Consider the following 16,698-nt stretch of genomic DNA (forward strand, 5'->3'; position numbering starts at 1 on the left):
GTCCCATCTTAGACTTACTGAATCAGAACTCAGGGTAAAGCCCAGGAATCTGTATTGTAACAAGATATCCAGGGGATTCTGATGGGTGGTAAAATTGAGAACCACTGCTCTACAAAGTCCGTCTCTACGGGAAAATAAGATATGAAAGCTTTCTTTCTTTGGGGCCTAGGGATGTTAGCAGGTTGCCTGGTGACTCCAGACCTCCAAGTCCTCCCAACTGACCACTCCCCTGAGTCACAAGCCACAGGTTGAATTTCCTAACCCTAGTTCCAAACCGATCTCCAGCCTGTCCACAGAGTGGTGGCAATAGAGACCCACTTCAGCAGAGTCAACCATCTCACAAATACCTATCCTAAGCCCAAGGCCCTCTGGGGCAAGGATGGTGTGAGTTTAGGGGATGCAGAGGTCACCAGCTTGCAGCAGTGAGCCAAATGGAGCCCACACAGGGGTTTTGTGTTGCTTGCACAAGCTTTAAACAATGAATTTTCAAATTGTTTTGGAAATTGGGAAATTCCACAAAACATTCCAGGTTTCTGGTTGTCACTAAAAGATCTGGTAACACTGTCCTCCTCTGTCCCCCATTGCTCAGGACCACAATTGCCTAGAGGCGACAGTAGCTCCCTAGGTAGAGCAGGTGCATGTCCTCTGGTCCCCACAGTCCCCTCATTCCCCACTGTGTTATTGCCAGCCTGCTTCCCACATTTCTGCTACCTGCCTGGCTCCTGTTGGAATCTGAGAGCCAGTCCCCACTGCAGATACTTCTCCAGGGCAACATCTTCCTCTTGGAGGATGAACAACAACCTGATTGCAGAGAAGGCTGACATTCTCTCCTCTGAACCTAGGATTCTATTCTCCAGCTCCAACAACTCACCCTGGCGAGATTGGAGGAGGGGGAAAGAGAGAAAGCTAGCAGACAGCCTCCCCATCCTTAAGACACGGAAACCAGGAAAAGCATGAGCCTGGGGGTCCTGGGGAAGACAGTGGGTGGGGGATACACGTGTCTACTTGCACAGTGGCATTTGCTGGAACCTTTCCTGTTAACCTTTGACCTCGGGGAATGGATTCGTCTTCCTAGAAAGATGCTTTCAGCCTAGAAAACAGGCCTAGCTGGCTCTCTACCTGGTTCCACCCTTCCCTCCCTTTTCAGAAGAGGGAAGAGATCTCTCACCTAAGGCATTAGCTTCTCAGTGTCTCCAAATCCCTATTCTGTTTACTGTCAATAGTTCCCTGGCATGGGGTCTGGCAAAATGCCCCCGTGGGCAGAGATGTTCTTAGTCTTCCTGCAGTTGAGGAAGACATTCTTACCAGAATAAACATCTAAAAATAAAATAATCAGCAATGAGCTCCCAACCCAGCTTTCTTAACACCACCACACTATTGTTCTGCTTCCCTGCTTGGATCCCATGGATGGTGTCCCTATGTCCTTAAGTTAAAGCCAGATCCTGCCGTGTCCCACAAACTGGTGCCTGACATGGCCCCTGCGCACCTTTCTGGCTCTGTCTGGCCTCTCTCACCCTGCCACTCTCTGAGTCGAGCCACATGGCCAGCTTCAGTCCATACCATTTCCTGGCACCGAGCCTTTGCCCATGCTGTTCCAAGCCACGAGTCTCTTCCTCTCCTTTTTGTTTTGTTTTTTTATAAATATATTTGTATTGAGTTTATTTATTTTAGAGAGGAAGGGAGAGGGAGAGAGAGATAGAAACATCAATGATGAGAGAGAATCATTGATCAGCTGCCTCCTGCACGCCCCACACTGGGGATCGAGCCTGCAACCCAGGCATGTGCCCTGACCAGGAATTGAACCCGTGACCTCCAGGTTCATAGTTCAATGCTCAACCACTGAGCCACGCTGGCTGGGCTCTTCCTCTCCTTTTGTCTGGCTAACTCCTGCTCTTCTTTCAGGTCCCAGCCCAGCTGTGCTCTCCTTAGAGAAGTTTTTCCTGACACTATAATATCCCTCCCAGCACCATCTACTTGCCTCCTTTTTAAAAGCACTTATCACATAGAACATTATATTCATTTGTGTGATTATTCCATTAATTTATTCATGTCTTTTACTAGACTTCAAAGGCTTTCTAGAAAAGGAATGTTGATTGTTTTTGCCCACTATACCATCTTCAGTGCCTGGCACACAGTAAAACCTCAATAAATAACTGAGAAGTGAATGAATGAACCTCTGCCAGTATCCACAATCTTTTGTTAAGCCCAAGATTCATTCATTTATTCGGCAAAGGTTAAAGATGTTTGCCCTCACGAGGCATTTAAGCCATGTGCTGTGGCGAGATGTGAAGGAAAACACAACACAATTTTAGGCCTTGAGAAATTCAGTCCATCAGAAGTATGAAGATCACATATAAAAAACTATAGAGCCAGCGCAAATGAGCACATGCTAGTGTATGTGTAGGCATGATGCTGTGACTGCTCAGAGGAGAGGAAGCTGTACCAGGGTCATGGGAAGAGCTGAATAATACAATAGGAACAGAGGAGTAAAAAGCTACCACTTTGAATAGCTGGTAAGGGAGGTCTCTTTTAAATCAAAGCAGACCTACTTGTTGGAGTCAGTGGATCAGCCGAAAATGTTCAGGAGATCCTTGTTGTAACTCCTGACGAGCTGCCTTTTTTACGCAACAAAATACTGTGCACAGCAGCCTCCTCATGGTGAAAGGGGGATGTCGGTGTATTCTCCCGCTTCCTCCCCTGCCCTTTTCTTCTTCTAGAGTTCCATTTCCCCTTAAAGTTCTTGTTCTCCAAATACCAGAATACTGATCAAGGATTTGAATGTAACCCTCCAACTTACCCCCAGTGAAGTGGCCCTGGGAGCCCTGGGAGCTCAGGTCTCCCTCCTGCCATCTCTCCCCCAGGTCTGCTGTCCACGGCCCGGCAGCTGGACCGAGAGACCAAGGATGAACACATCCTGGAGGTGAGTAATGGTGGTGAACCCACTCACTGGATTTGAAACCTCCTGAAGGATGCCAGGCTGGAGTCCAGCTAGGCCTTGGGGCATGTGCAGATCTCTAAGCACTGTGGCTGAGGAGGGTGCAGGCTCAGGGAGGAGTTGCTACTTAAGCTGGGTCTTGCTGTGGTTGGTGGTGAAGACTCTGAGAGTCTCTCCTGGCTCGTTAGCACTGTGAAGGGAAAGAACCTGAAACCATGTCCAGGCTGGACAGGAAGCACTGATTGATTAGTAATGCCTGTCATGAGTGCAGGAAGAGGGAGCAGTTGCACATGTGCTATGCACATTAGTCTGGTTTCCAGCGGATCCCTATGATCCTGAGAGAGGGTCACCCAAGGTTAAACACCAGGTCAGTAACAGGGCCAGGATAAAAACCAGACCTTTCTAAAATCCCATGAGTGTCACTGCCTGGTGCCCATTTCACCTAGAGGCATCGATCTTGACCTAGTCAAAATTCAATCAAAGGACTCCAACTATGCCCCTCCTGAGCTATCCATACCAATGAACAGGCACCTCTCTGCTAGTCTTAAAGACATCAGTTGTGAGGGACACATACTCCTCAACAAAACCGAAATAAAGTTGCCTCTGTGCTCCCAGGCTCTGCACATACCTTTGTAAGAAACAGGTGTTAGCAGCAGCTAACTGGCCTTCTAGAGACTAGAGCACTCTCCAGAGTCCAGGAAAGGCATTTATCTTTAAACAGCAATGTATTTTTAAAAATGGGAACCATTTAGAGTAGAAATGTCCTGTCTCATACCCTTGGGGTCACTGATACATGGGACCATCTGGCCCTTCAGGCAATACTCCCTGGTTCTAAAATTGTCTGTCTTTTCTCTAATTCTGGATTTCATTTCATGCATCGAGCTGCCTGTCTGACTCAAAAGGTACCACCCACTCCTTCATAAACATCTTCTCATTTGTTTCTTCTATCCTCTAGTAGCTTGAAGACACCGGAGAACAAAGCTTATGAGAATTATGAGCAAATAAAAAGTCAGTGGGCTCTGAGAAATGGCCCACGGGCCTCCTGAGAAAGGGCACCGTCTATTTTTTTAGAGCCTCTGTGACTTTGTCTTCTTCCAGTTCTTTCTGGTTCTTTCTCTGTTCCTGCTGGCTTCCCTGCGGGTGAGGTTGCCAGAGAGCTGGGTTCCAAGTAGGTGAGGTTGGGATAATAAAAGTCACATGCATACTCCAAAGAACAGACTGATGCTTCCAGGCTGTTGAAAGCAGGCGTAGTGGTTGCAGTGGGTGGCAACACATATTTCCTGCTTTGTATTTGGCAACTCATGCTGGATTCTGTCCCCAGGTGACTGTGCTGGACAACGGGGAGCCCTCCCTAAGGTCCACCTCCAGGGTGGTGGTATGCATCTCGGACGTCAATGACAACGCCCCTGTGTTCTCCCACAAGCTCTTCAATGTCCGCCTTCCAGAGAGGCTGAGCCCGGTGACCCCTGGGCCTGTGTACAGGCTCGTGGCTTCAGACCTGGATGAGGGTCTCAATGGCAGGGTCACCTACAGTATTGAGGAGAGTGACAAGGAGGGCTTCAGCATCCACCCGGTCACGGGCATGGTGTCATCCAGCAACACCTTCGCTGCCGGAGAATACAACATCCTAACGGTGAGGGGGCATGGAGGCCTTGGAGGGGTGTGACATTGCCGGTTAGGGATTTTCTCGGATACAGGAGGAGGGAGGCAGCCACCAGGCCTGATGAAGGTGCTACTCCCAGAGAGACTGGGAACCCCAACATCAGCCAAAGGGTCAGAATTCTGGGCCTTTCTCTTTGAGGGCAATAAGGTCCTATTCTTAGAGATAAAGATTTTGGTGAGAGTAGCAGGGGCTTTGGAATCAAGATAAGCCTGAGTTCTAATCCTAGCTCTTCCATTTTACACCTCTGTGGCCTTGTACAAGTCATTTAACCCCTTTGAGCTTTTGTTTTATCATCTGTAAAATGGGCCTTGTAGGAAGCCAATATAGAAAGTGGTTAGGGCATGGGATCTCATATCAGACAGCCTAAATCCACCCCAGCCTCATTGCCGGCCAGGCAGAAAACCCCAGGCTGTATATTCACCATGCTGAGCCCCAGTTTCCTCCTGCAAAAGTGAGGTGAGAATGGTGCCTCTCTCAGGGCTGTCATGTATATTAAATTAGATATGGCACATATGGCTCTTAGAGCAGGGCCTGACAATCGTGAAAGCTCATAAATTCTAGTTTATTATGATTACAGTTGATGGGAGGGCAAAGGGTCCATGTGTGTAAAGCCTGGTTTAGGAACCAGCACATAGTGTTATTTTGTCACTACTCATGAGGTTCTTGGACACAGGTTCTATGTTCTGTTCACCACTGTGCCTGCAACCACTAGCATGTGCCTGCTTACAGTAAGCCCTCCACTGTGTGTTGAATGAGTAGATGAGAGGCCAGCTCAGTCAGTCACAGGGCACTCTGTTTCTTGGATGGTCACCTGGATCTTATTGTTTCTTGGATCTTCTGGCCCTACAGACAAAGCCTCACTCTCAGTTTTGGCCTCTTTTCAGATCCAGGCAACAGACAGTGGGCAGCCACCACTCTCGGCCAGTGTCCGGCTACACATCGAGTGGATCCCCCAGCCCCGGCCCTCCTCCATCCCACTGGCCTTTGACGAGCCCCACTACAGCTTTACAGTCATGGAGACAGACCCCGTGAATCACATGGTGGGGGTCATCAGTGTCGAGGGCCGACCGGGCCTCTTCTGGTTCAACATCTCAGGTGAGGCCCTCCATTCCTTATAGACTATCCCTAGTCCTCAGAGTATGATCCTTCTGAGTCCTCTCAAGGTCATGCTCCGTGGAAGCCCCTTTTTGGGCCACAGGTGGTTCTCTGGGGCAGTGAGTAGTAGGGGCACCACTTGTGCCAAACTTCCACACCAGGTAGTACTCAGGTAGAACCTCCTGGTCTCACTGGTAAACACAGCCAGAGTTGGTCAGTGCCTCAACTACCCCAAGTGCCTGGGCGATCTAAGAGGGTGGTCCAGAGAGACCCAGTGGAGAAGCACAAGTTTTATGTTTCTTCTTCTGCCTCCATGTGAAAAGCAGTGCTAACTTCATTATTGACCATGAGCCTGAGGCCAGCTATATGTTCTGGTCCCAGCTATATGTCCTATCCTCAAGATCGGGGGAAAGTGTCCATTCTTATTGTAGGAGCTACTTGGGTCCAAGCTCTGATGGCCTGCTCTGAAACTCCTTTCTATCCTTAATCCAAGATTTTTGAAAAACATCAATGGGGCGGGAGCGGGGGGCACAGACCCCTTTGGGCATCTGATGATGATGAATGCTTGGGACCCTCTTCCCAGAAAGTTTTACACACAAACATAGATTTACATACAAATTTCGTGGTTTCATAGATTCTCTGAAACCCAGCCGGGGATTCCAGGTTAAGAACCTGTAATCTAAGAGTTTCAGCACAGCACAAACCATGGATTCCTATTACAGTTTCCCAGCCTGGTTCAGAGATTGGATGTGCACTTGTCTTAAGCTTTTGGACTCCTGCGATTACTTCCAGTTCTGATTCACTGCTCTTTTTCATTGTTTGGTTTTCTTTCTTTTATACAAAATGAATACATATACTCTAAAGACCATTGAGAAAATACAAATGAATGCAGAGCAGAGAATAAAAATCACCTAAACTCTCACCAATCAGAAGCTAATCCACTGTTACAATTTTGATGTGTTTTGTTCTGGTCATTTTTCTACACACACACACACACACACACACACACACACACAGGGTTATATTAAAATATTGCTTTCTAAGTTTAAAAAATGTAGGATGAACATATTTCCATGTCACTAAACAGATCTCTATTTAGTAGACATTTAAATAGCCGCATGCTAATTCTATAGATTCTTAGAATTAATTGAATCAATTTCCTCCTGATGACTAGAGTTATTTTCATTTTTTTCCTGGGCATAGGCATCTTTAGGCCATGCAAACTGCCTGGAAGCCATGAAGTAGAGCTCCATTGCTCTTGCATGTTTCAATCCTAGTTGCAGAATATGTTCTGTGAATAATTTTGGTCTTCCTCTGGGATTCTTCAGTTCCCATAAGTTTACCTTTTTCCATATCATTACTTGGATCTTGATAAAAATTTGACAATAATTTAACAAGATAAATGACAGCTTTTTGGACTCCTGGGGAATAAACTCCAGCCTGTCACCCAGATATAGCACTGTTTCTGAACAGTCTTAAACCCCTGGTACAGTTTCTTCCTTGAATGCCTATAGTCCCTCCAGCCAAGGTTGGCACCTACTCCCAACTCCTCTAAATCTGCAGTCAAATTCCATGTCATCCTTCTGCTGCCTAAGTCACTGAGGTTGTGTGCTTCCCACCCACTTGCACTCCAGGTGGGGACAAAGACATGGACTTTGACATTGAGAAGACCACGGGCAGCATCATCATCGCCAAGCCTCTCGACACGAGGAAGAGGTCGAGCTATAATTTGACTGTGGAAGTGACCGATGGGTTCCACACCATTGCCACCCAGGTTAGAAGCTTCAGTTGGGAACTCTCAAGTTGACAGGAGATAGGAGTCCTTCTTAGTTGGGATGAAACTACAAATGGCTTTACCTCAAAGAATGCTAAATTGGAGTCAAGGTTCTGCATCCCAGTCTTATCTGACACACATCCTACTTCTGTGTGTGAAGGATCTTGGAAGGATCCTTCTTCCCACTGTGGATCTCTGTATATTAAGAGGTTTGTCTAAATTAGTAGTTTTTGTTGTTGTTGTTTCTTTAATATATACTTTTTTTTAAAAAAAATTTATTTCAGAGAGGAAGGGAGAGGGAGAGAGAGATAGAAACATCAGTGATGAGAGAGAATCATTGATTGGCTGCCTCCTGCACACTACCCACTGGGGATCAAGCCCACAACCCAGGCATGTGCCCTGACCCGGAATTGAATCATGACCTCCTGGTTCATAGGTAGATGCTCAACCACAGAGCCACATCTGCCGGGCTAAATTAGTAGTTTTTAATTAAAGATAGAGGGCCATGGGGCTACCATGGGCATGAGGAATGATAGCCAAGTAAGTGGGGCTCTGGATTTCTACTTTGGCTTTAGCCAGAATTGTATCTGTTTCATATATTAGATTGCACACGAAATTTCATTTAAAGAAAAGACCCTGTAAAAAAAATTTGTTTTTGAAAACCACTAGATTGCATGTTACCTGAAAGATTTATGACTTTGAAATGTTATCATTCATTCAACACATTCTTAAGTACTGTGTACCAGGCATGGTGCTGGGCACAGATGATATGGTGGGGAACCAGGCAGATAAGGCCCTTGACTTTAGGGATCTTACAGTCTATCTTCTGTCTCACTCTCCTCCCTAGGTCTACATTGTCATGATTGCCAACATTAACCACCATAGGCCCCAGTTTCTGGAAGCTCATTATGAGGTCAGAGTTCCCCAAGACACACTGCCTGGGGTTGAGCTCCTCCGAGTCCAGGCCACAGATCAAGACAAAGGCAAGGGCCTCATCTACACCATACATGGCAGCCAAGACCCAGAGAGTGCCAGCCTCTTCCAGCTGGACCCAAGCAGTGGTGTCCTGGTAACTGTGGGGAAATTGGACCTGAGCTCAGGGCCCTCCCAGCACATGCTGACAGTTATGGTGAGTTAACTGAAAAAATCAGGTAAAAAATCTACTTGCATAAAGATGTGTGGGGGTGGAGGCTTGGGGGCATGCTGAAAGTTCCCTTTCCCCCTGATGGGCCAGGTGTACTGATGCTCATAATGATAATCCATGAGATGAGTTGTGACATTTCACAGCCTGCCAGAAGTATCTTCCATAAAGGATGCCTGGGAGTGAAGAAAGAGATGGGACAACTGCCAAGAAAACTCCTGCAATCTTAGACTTGCTCCGAATATCCCCTGACAGTTCTCTCCCTGTTCCATGAACTGCATGACCACAATGTGGATTTATATAGTGTCAGAGCTGGGAGGGACCCAGAGACCCTCTCACCCAGAGCAAACACTAGGGTGAGGTGATCCAGTTATATAGGGCACAAAACTTAAGGAGGACTCACTCTCAGGGTCTTTTGTCTGCCCTTTTATGACCCTGAGAGTCAGTGTCTCCTTATATTTATGCCCTAGTTGTCTCACTTGCCTCACTCTAGTCCAAGCCCTGATCCTACCATTTCTCTTATACCTGAGGTCCACAGAGGAAGAGAGATGTGCTCACCATCATATAGTTCTTTCTGATGGAACCAAAACTAGAGTCCAGCCTTCCTGATTTGAGGTTCAGGGTTCTTATATGTTAGTATTTCATTCTCTGGGCATATTAATATATATTAAAGGCTCTGAGAAGTCCTGCAGTAAAGAAAACTTCAACTTCATTTAATTTAGTGCTCCCTAAATTTACTTAACCATAGATTTTTTTTTCACCCCTGCACAACATGTTAACAACTTGAAAAACTAATATTCTCTGAGACCTAATTTGGCAAATACTGTTTCTCTGGTAATTTCTACATTTCTCCTAAAGTAAGATTATCCATTAAAATGTCTAAGCCTAATAATCAATAATCAATAATTAATAAACTTATTTTAAAAGAAAAAAGAGCATAAATGGGAAAAAATTGAAAGGAACAGAGCTACAATTGGATGTATTTTTCATTGGCATTCTATTTTATTGACCTTAATCTAACCAAGCCTCTTCCCATTCCATTTGCTACTCACCCCATTACCTCCTCGGGCTCATAGGTCCGAGACCAGGAGATGCCAATCAGGAGGAACTTTGTGTGGGTGTCTATTCACGTGGAAGATGGAAACCGCCACCCACCCCGCTTCACCCAGCTCCACTATGAGGCAAGTGTTCCTGACACCACAGTCCCAGGCACAGAGCTGCTCCAAGTCCGAGCCATGGATGGTGACCGGGGAGCCAACGCTGAGGTCCACTACTCCCTTCTGAAAGGTGAGAGGCCTGGCTATAAGTCCAGAAGGGGGTAGGGTTTTGGTAATAAGGAGAAGCACCATGGGCATGAATTTGGAATTTACTCAAGGGCCAAGCTCTCTAAATTTTGGCAAGCTATCACTCTAGAGCAGAGGTGGGAACGTCCGGCCTGCAGGCCATATAAAGCCTGCAAGATGATTTGTTCTGTCCCTGTGAAGGCAACCCAGGCAAGATGCAAAATTCAATAAATCTAGGAGCTTTTTTCATAGCAACATAAATTTATATTAAGTGAATGATATTAAGTGAATGATGTCATAAATATCCAAATGGCCCTTGGCAGAAAATAAGTTCCACACCCCTGCTCTAGAGCAGCAGTCACCAACTGGTGGTCTGCGGACCACTGGTGGTCCATGAGGTCCAAAAGGTTGGTGACCACTGCTCTAGAGCATTCCCTAGAACTATAGTGACCTAAGATAATTTACTTTCAAAGATGGTAAGAACAACAACTAAGGGACTACTGGTGTTACAAGAGAATTTGCACATCCTATATAATAAAACCCTAATTTGCAAATTGACCAAATGGCAGAACCACCAGTCGCTATGACGCGCACTGACCACCAGGGGGCAGATGCTCAATGCAGGAGCTGCCCCCTGGTGGTCAGTGCGCTCCCACAGGGGGAGCTCCACTCAGCCAGAAGCTGGGCTCACGGCTGACGAGCATAGAGGCAGTGGTGAGAGCCTCTCCCGCCTCCTTAGCAGCCCTAAGGAACCCTCAGGGAATGTCCGCCTGCCGGCTTAGGCCCGCTCCCTGAGGTAGAGAGCAGGCCTAAGCTGGCAGGCAGACATCCCCTGAGGGGTCCCTGACTGCAAGTGGGCACAGGCTGGGCTGAGGGACCCTTCCCCCACCCCCCACACAAATGTCATGCACCAGGCCTCTAGTATGTTATATAAACATACCAATGACTATAGAGGATGCTTATAAGTGTATGCAACATTTAAAAATAGAATATCTTTGTGCCTATATAATAGAAGGGACCTATAATACTTTATAGGATGTATGGCATAGTTTTAGGAGTGATTTCTATTTCCTGCTAAGGCCACATCATGATTTTGTATCTGTATCTCTTAGGTAGTTTTCTTCATCTCAAAAATTGGATAATATTACCTATGTCAGAAGGCCTTTGTAAAGATTGAAAGAGAAAATGTATGTTAATATATGTTGTAAACTATAGAATACTCTACAAATGCCAGGGATTATTGCTATCACTGATAAGTGTTAATTATAGGTAATTAATGTAACAAAAATGATAACATCTAGTATCTAATTGTAATGATAATTTGTAATGTTTAATAATTCATAATTAATGATATTTAATAATAATTACCTTTCATAATAATTAATACTTTAGCAAGCTGGATGCTGTGGAGGAACAGAGATGACATGACTTGCTGTCTTCCCTCATAAAGCATAATGTTCGTTTATTATTATATATGTATATGTGTACACATATATAATAAAATTCACACATATATTGTACATATATATATACACACCCTATACATTATATCATAACTAAATCCAGGTGACACGGGATGTGAATTTTGCCCTGTCCAAGTTTTGTATGATAGTCTCTTTACCAATGTAGAAAGCTTGGTTTGTACCTCTTGAGGGTATAATTAACTTCAATTTGTCTTATCTTTTGTTTTAGGGAACAGCGAGGGTTTCTTCAACATTGATGCCCTACTAGGCATCATCACTCTAGCCCAGAAACTTAATCAGACAAATCATGCCCGGTGTACTCTGACAGTGAAGGCCGAAGACCAAGGCTCCCCACGGTGGCATGACCTGGCTACGGTGATCATTCATGTCCACCCTTCAGAAAGCAGCGCCCCCATCTTTTCAAAAGCCGAGTACTTTGTAGAGATTCCTGAATCAATCCCTGTTGGTTCCCCAATCCTCCTTGTCTCAGCTACAAGCTCCTCAGAAGTTACCTATGAGTTAAGAGAGGGAAACAAGGATGGTGTATTCTCCCTGAACTCATATTCCGGCCTCATTTCCACCCAGAAGAACTTGGATCATGAGAAAATTTCATCTTACCAGCTGAAAATCCGAGGCTGCAATATGGCAGGAGCATTTACTGACATCCTGGTTGTTGTTTACATCATTGATGAAAATGACAATGCTCCCATGTTCTTAAGGCCGACTTTTGTGGGCCAAATTAGTGAAGCAGCTCCATTGTACAGCATGATCATGGATGAAAACAATAGCCCCTTTGTGATTCGTGCCTCCGACAGTGACAAAGAAGCTAATTCCTTGTTGGTCTATGAAATTTTGGAGCAAGAGGCCTTGAAGTTTGTCAAAATTGATCCCAGCATGGGAACACTAACCATCATTTCAGAGATGGATTATGAGAGCATGCCCTCTTTGCAATTCAGCATCTATGTCCATGACCAAGGAAGCCCCATCTTATTTGCACCCAGGCCTGCTCAGGTCATCATCTATATTAGAGATGTAAATGACTCTCCTCCCAGGTTCTCAGACCAGATATATGAGGTAGCAACAGTGATGCCTGTCCATCGGGGTATGGAGCTCCTCACAGTGTGGGCCAGCGATGATGACTCGGAAGTCAGTTATAGCATCAAAACTGGCAATGCCGATGAAGCTATTGCTATCCATCCTACCGATGGTCGAATATCTGTGTTGAATCCTGTTCTCCTGGGACACTCCCGGGAGCTCACCATTAGGGCTTCTGATGGCCTGTATCAGGATACTGCACTGGTAAAAATTTCTTTGACACACGCTCTTAACACAAGCTTACAGTTTGACCAGAATGTCTACAGGACAACAGTCAAAGAGAATTTGCAAGACAGAAAGGCACTGGTGATTCTTGGCGTCCAGGGCAATCATTTGAATGATACCCTTTACTACTCCCTCTTAAATGGCACTGATATGTTTTGTATGGTCAAGTCAGCAGGTGTGTTGCAGACAAGAGGTGTGGCCTTTGACCGAGAACAACAGGACATACATAAGTTGGCGGTGGAACTGAGAGACAATCGGACCCCTCAACGGGTGGCTCAGGCTCTGGTCATAGTCTCTGTTGAAGATGTCAATGATAATCACCCTTTATTTAAGCATCTGCCTTATTACACAATCATCCAAGATGGCACAGAGCCAGGGGATGTCATCTTTCAGGTATCTGCCAGTGACCAAGACTTGGGGGTAAATGGTGCTGTCACATATGCATTTGCAGAAGAGTACACATATTTTCGAATTGACCCCTATCTTGGGGACATATCACTGAAGAAACCTTTTGATTATCAAGCTTTAAATAAGTATCACCTCAAAGTCATTGCTCAGGATGGAGGAACCCCATCCCTCCAGACTACAGAAGAGGTACTTGTCATTGTAAGAAATAAATCCAACCCACTGTTTCAGAGTCCTTACTATAAAGTCAGAGTGCCTGAAAATATCACACTATATACCCCAATTCTCCACACCCAGGCCCGGAGTCCAGAGGGACTTCGACTCATCTACAACATTGTGGAGGAAGAGCCCTTGATGCTGTTCACCATTGACTTTAAGACTGGTGTGCTAACAGTAACAGGCCCTTTGGACTATGAGTCTAAGACGAAACATGTGTTCACAGTCAGAGCCACAGACACAGCTCAGGGGTCATTTTCTGAAGCCACAGTGGAAGTCCTGGTGGAGGATGTCAATGATAATCCTCCCACTTTCTCCCAATTGGTCTACACCACTTCGATCTCAGAAGGCTTGCCTGCGCAGACACCTGTGATCCAACTGTTGGCTTCTGACCAGGACTCAGGGCAGAACCGTGATGTCTCCTATCAGATTGTAGAGGATGGCTCGGATGTTTCCAAATTCTTCCAGATCAATGGGAGCACAGGGGAGATGTCCACAGTTCAAGAGCTGGATTATGAATCCCAACAGCACTTTCATGTGAAGGTTAGGGCCATGGACAGAGGAAACCCTCCACTCACTGGGGAAGCCCTTGTGGTTGTCGGTGTGTCTGACATCAATGACAACCCTCCAGAGTTCAGGCAACCTCAGTATGAAGCCATTGTCAGTGAGCTGGCAACCTGTGGACACCTGGCTCTCAAAGTCCAAGCTCTTGACCCCGACAGCAGGGACACCTCTCGTGTAGAGTACCTGATTCTCTCTGGCAATCAGGACCGGCAGTTCTCCATTAACAGCTCCTCAGGAATAATTTCTATGCCAAACCTTTGCAAAAAGCACCCGGGCCCTTTTTACAATTTGAGGGTAGGTGCTTCTGATGGGGTCTTCCAAACAACTGTGCCCGTGTATATCAACACCACAAATGCCAATAAGTTCAGCCCAGAGTTCCAACAGCATGTTTATGAAGCAGAGTTAGCAGAGAATGCAAAGGTAGGAACTAAGGTGATTGAGTTGCTAGCCATAGATAAAGATAGTGGTCCCTATGGCACTGTAGATTATACCATCATCAATAAACTAGCAGATGAGAAGTTCTCCATAAACCCCCGTGGCCAGATCACCACTCTGAAGAAACTGGATCGAGAAAATTCAACAGAAAGAGTCATTGCTATTAAAGTCAGGGCTCAGGATAGAGGAGGAAAAGTGGGCTTCTGTACTGTGAAGATCATCCTCACAGATGAAAATGACAATGCCCCACAGTTCAAAGCCTCTGAGTACACAGTGTCCATTCAATCCAATGTCAGTAAAGACTCCCCAGTTATTCAGGTGCTGGCCTATGACGCAGATGAGGGTCGCAATGCAGATGTCACCTACTCAGTGGACTCAATAGAGGATTTGCATGAACAGATCATTGACATTAACCCAACCACTGGTGTTGTCAAGGTGAAAGAGAGCCTGGTGGGCTTGGAAAATCAGGTCTTTGACTTAAAAATCAAAGCCCAAGATGGGGGACCTCCTCACTGGAACTCTCTGGTGCTGTTACGACTTCAGGTGGTTGATAATGAAGTATCCTTGCCCAAATTTTCTGAACCTCTGTATACTTTCTCTGCATCTGAAGACCTTCCAGAAGGGTCTGAAATTGGTTCTGTCAAGGCAGTAGCAGCTCAAGACCCAGTTATCTATAGTCTAGTGCAGGGCACCACACCAGAGAGCAACAGGGATGGTGTCTTCTCCTTGGACCAAAACACAGGAGCTCTAAAGGTGAGGAAGGCCATGGACTATGAGTCCACTAAATGGTACCAGATTGACTTGATGGCACATTGCCCCCACAATGACACTAACTTGATTTCCTTGGTGTCTGTCAACATCCAAGTGAAGGATGTCAATGACAATAGGCCTATATTTGAGGCTGATCCATATAAGGCGATCCTCACTGAGAATATGCCAGTGGGGACTGCAGTCATTCAAGTGACAGCCAATGACCAGGACACTGGGAAGGATGGCCAAGTGAGTTACAGACTGCCTGTGGACCCTGATAGTAATATCCATGAGCTCTTTGCCATTGACAGTGAGACTGGCTGGATCACCACACTCCAGGAACTTGACTGTGAGACCCGCCAGACCTACCACTTTTATGTGGTAGCTTATGATCATGGCCGGACCATCCAGCTATCTTCTCAGGTCCTGGTCGAAGTCTCCATTACAGATGAGAATGACAATGCTCCAAAATTTGCTTCTGAAGACTACAGAGGATCTGTGATTGAGAACAGTGAACCTGGAGAACCTGTGGCCACTCTTAAAACCTTTGATGCCGATATCTCTGAGCAGAACAGACAGGTCACCTGCTATATCACAGGTAAGAATACCTATCTTGGAATGAAGGCACTGGGGTGCACTGAAGTTCAGTAAGAGTTGTCCTAAGACATGGGTTTAAGTCTTTGCTCTGCCACTTATTAAGAGTGTGACCTTGGTAAATCACTGACCCTCCCAGAACCTCAGTTGCTCCATCTACAGACTTGGCATGCCTGTTTTCATTCATATGACAGGGATGCTAGTAAAATGTAACTTGAAAAAATTCTGAGAGCCCCTTATAAGTTGGAAAGGGCTTTGCAAAGAGGATCTCTTATTACTTTAGGTGGCATAGATAACGTAGAAATGAGATACTGTAACTGTTCTCAGCTTCTGGGAGATGGAGAAGGCATCAACAGTTAAGTAATCCACGAGAACTCTCTCACATCATGACTGTTCTTGTAAAATAGTCTTTTGCCTAGAGCAAGTTGTGGATAGTAGAAAATGCTTCTTAGTCAATCACAAGACCTAAGTGTTGCAATAAAAACAGCCCAATCCCTTCATTTCACATATAGGAGAACCAAAGTACGGATAGAGGGAGAAACTGGACCAAGGTCATACTCCAAGCTTCCGTCTGGGATGAAAACCACCTTCTACAAACTGCTCTCCTCAGTGGATACCGATTGCAAACTTAAATTACCCCAATTCCTGTCCAAGGGCTAAAGCAGTCAACTAGTGACCAAAAGAGTTTCTTTACTTCTCAGTGTCCCGTCCCCCCTCTTCCAGGTGCCATGTCATCCCCTTCCCATAGATATGTTTCCTTCGGCTATTGCAGCTTCTGGAGGAGAGTCTGAAGTCCCAACCAAGAATCATAGATTCCTGGAGACAGATCCTAGATCAGAACTGTTTGAAATATGGAGTCTTAGGGAATAAAATGTCATCTTATATCAGACTCTGAAAACACAAGTCTTTAAAGCTCTGATAATAGAATGTTATCAACTCTTAGAATAGTTGAATCTTGGAACTCTGGAATCTTAGAACCTCAGAAACCCATCTTTTCTACCAGTGGATGGTGTCAAGGAAAGATGACTCAGAAGCAAACCTAGTAATCACCTGACCCTCA

At 45.7% G+C, this 16,698-nt stretch overlaps 1 protein-coding gene across 4 annotated transcripts in view; it reads left to right on the forward strand.

Moving 5' to 3' along the window:
- The window catches only part of FAT2 (FAT atypical cadherin 2), a 69,726-nt gene that overhangs the window by 24,174 nt on the left and 28,854 nt on the right, over positions 1 to 16,698 (forward strand). For all 4 annotated transcript variants that reach the window (XM_070414560.1, XM_070414562.1, XM_070414559.1 and 1 more), the window contains exons 4-10: positions 2,862 to 2,920; positions 4,257 to 4,568; positions 5,483 to 5,693; positions 7,328 to 7,467; positions 8,315 to 8,596; positions 9,685 to 9,895; positions 11,584 to 15,642. In XM_070414560.1, coding sequence (XP_070270661.1) covers positions 2,862 to 2,920; positions 4,257 to 4,568; positions 5,483 to 5,693; positions 7,328 to 7,467; positions 8,315 to 8,596; positions 9,685 to 9,895; positions 11,584 to 15,642 — 5,274 coding nt within the window. The remainder of the gene's footprint in view (positions 1 to 2,861; positions 2,921 to 4,256; positions 4,569 to 5,482; positions 5,694 to 7,327; positions 7,468 to 8,314; positions 8,597 to 9,684; positions 9,896 to 11,583; positions 15,643 to 16,698) is intronic.

The sequence above is a fragment of the Myotis yumanensis genome, unplaced genomic scaffold, assembly GCF_028538775.1.
Source record: "Myotis yumanensis isolate MYYU_CA2020_CCGP unplaced genomic scaffold, mMyoYum1.0.hap1 SCAF_5, whole genome shotgun sequence".
Taxonomy (NCBI): Eukaryota; Metazoa; Chordata; class Mammalia; order Chiroptera; family Vespertilionidae; genus Myotis; species Myotis yumanensis.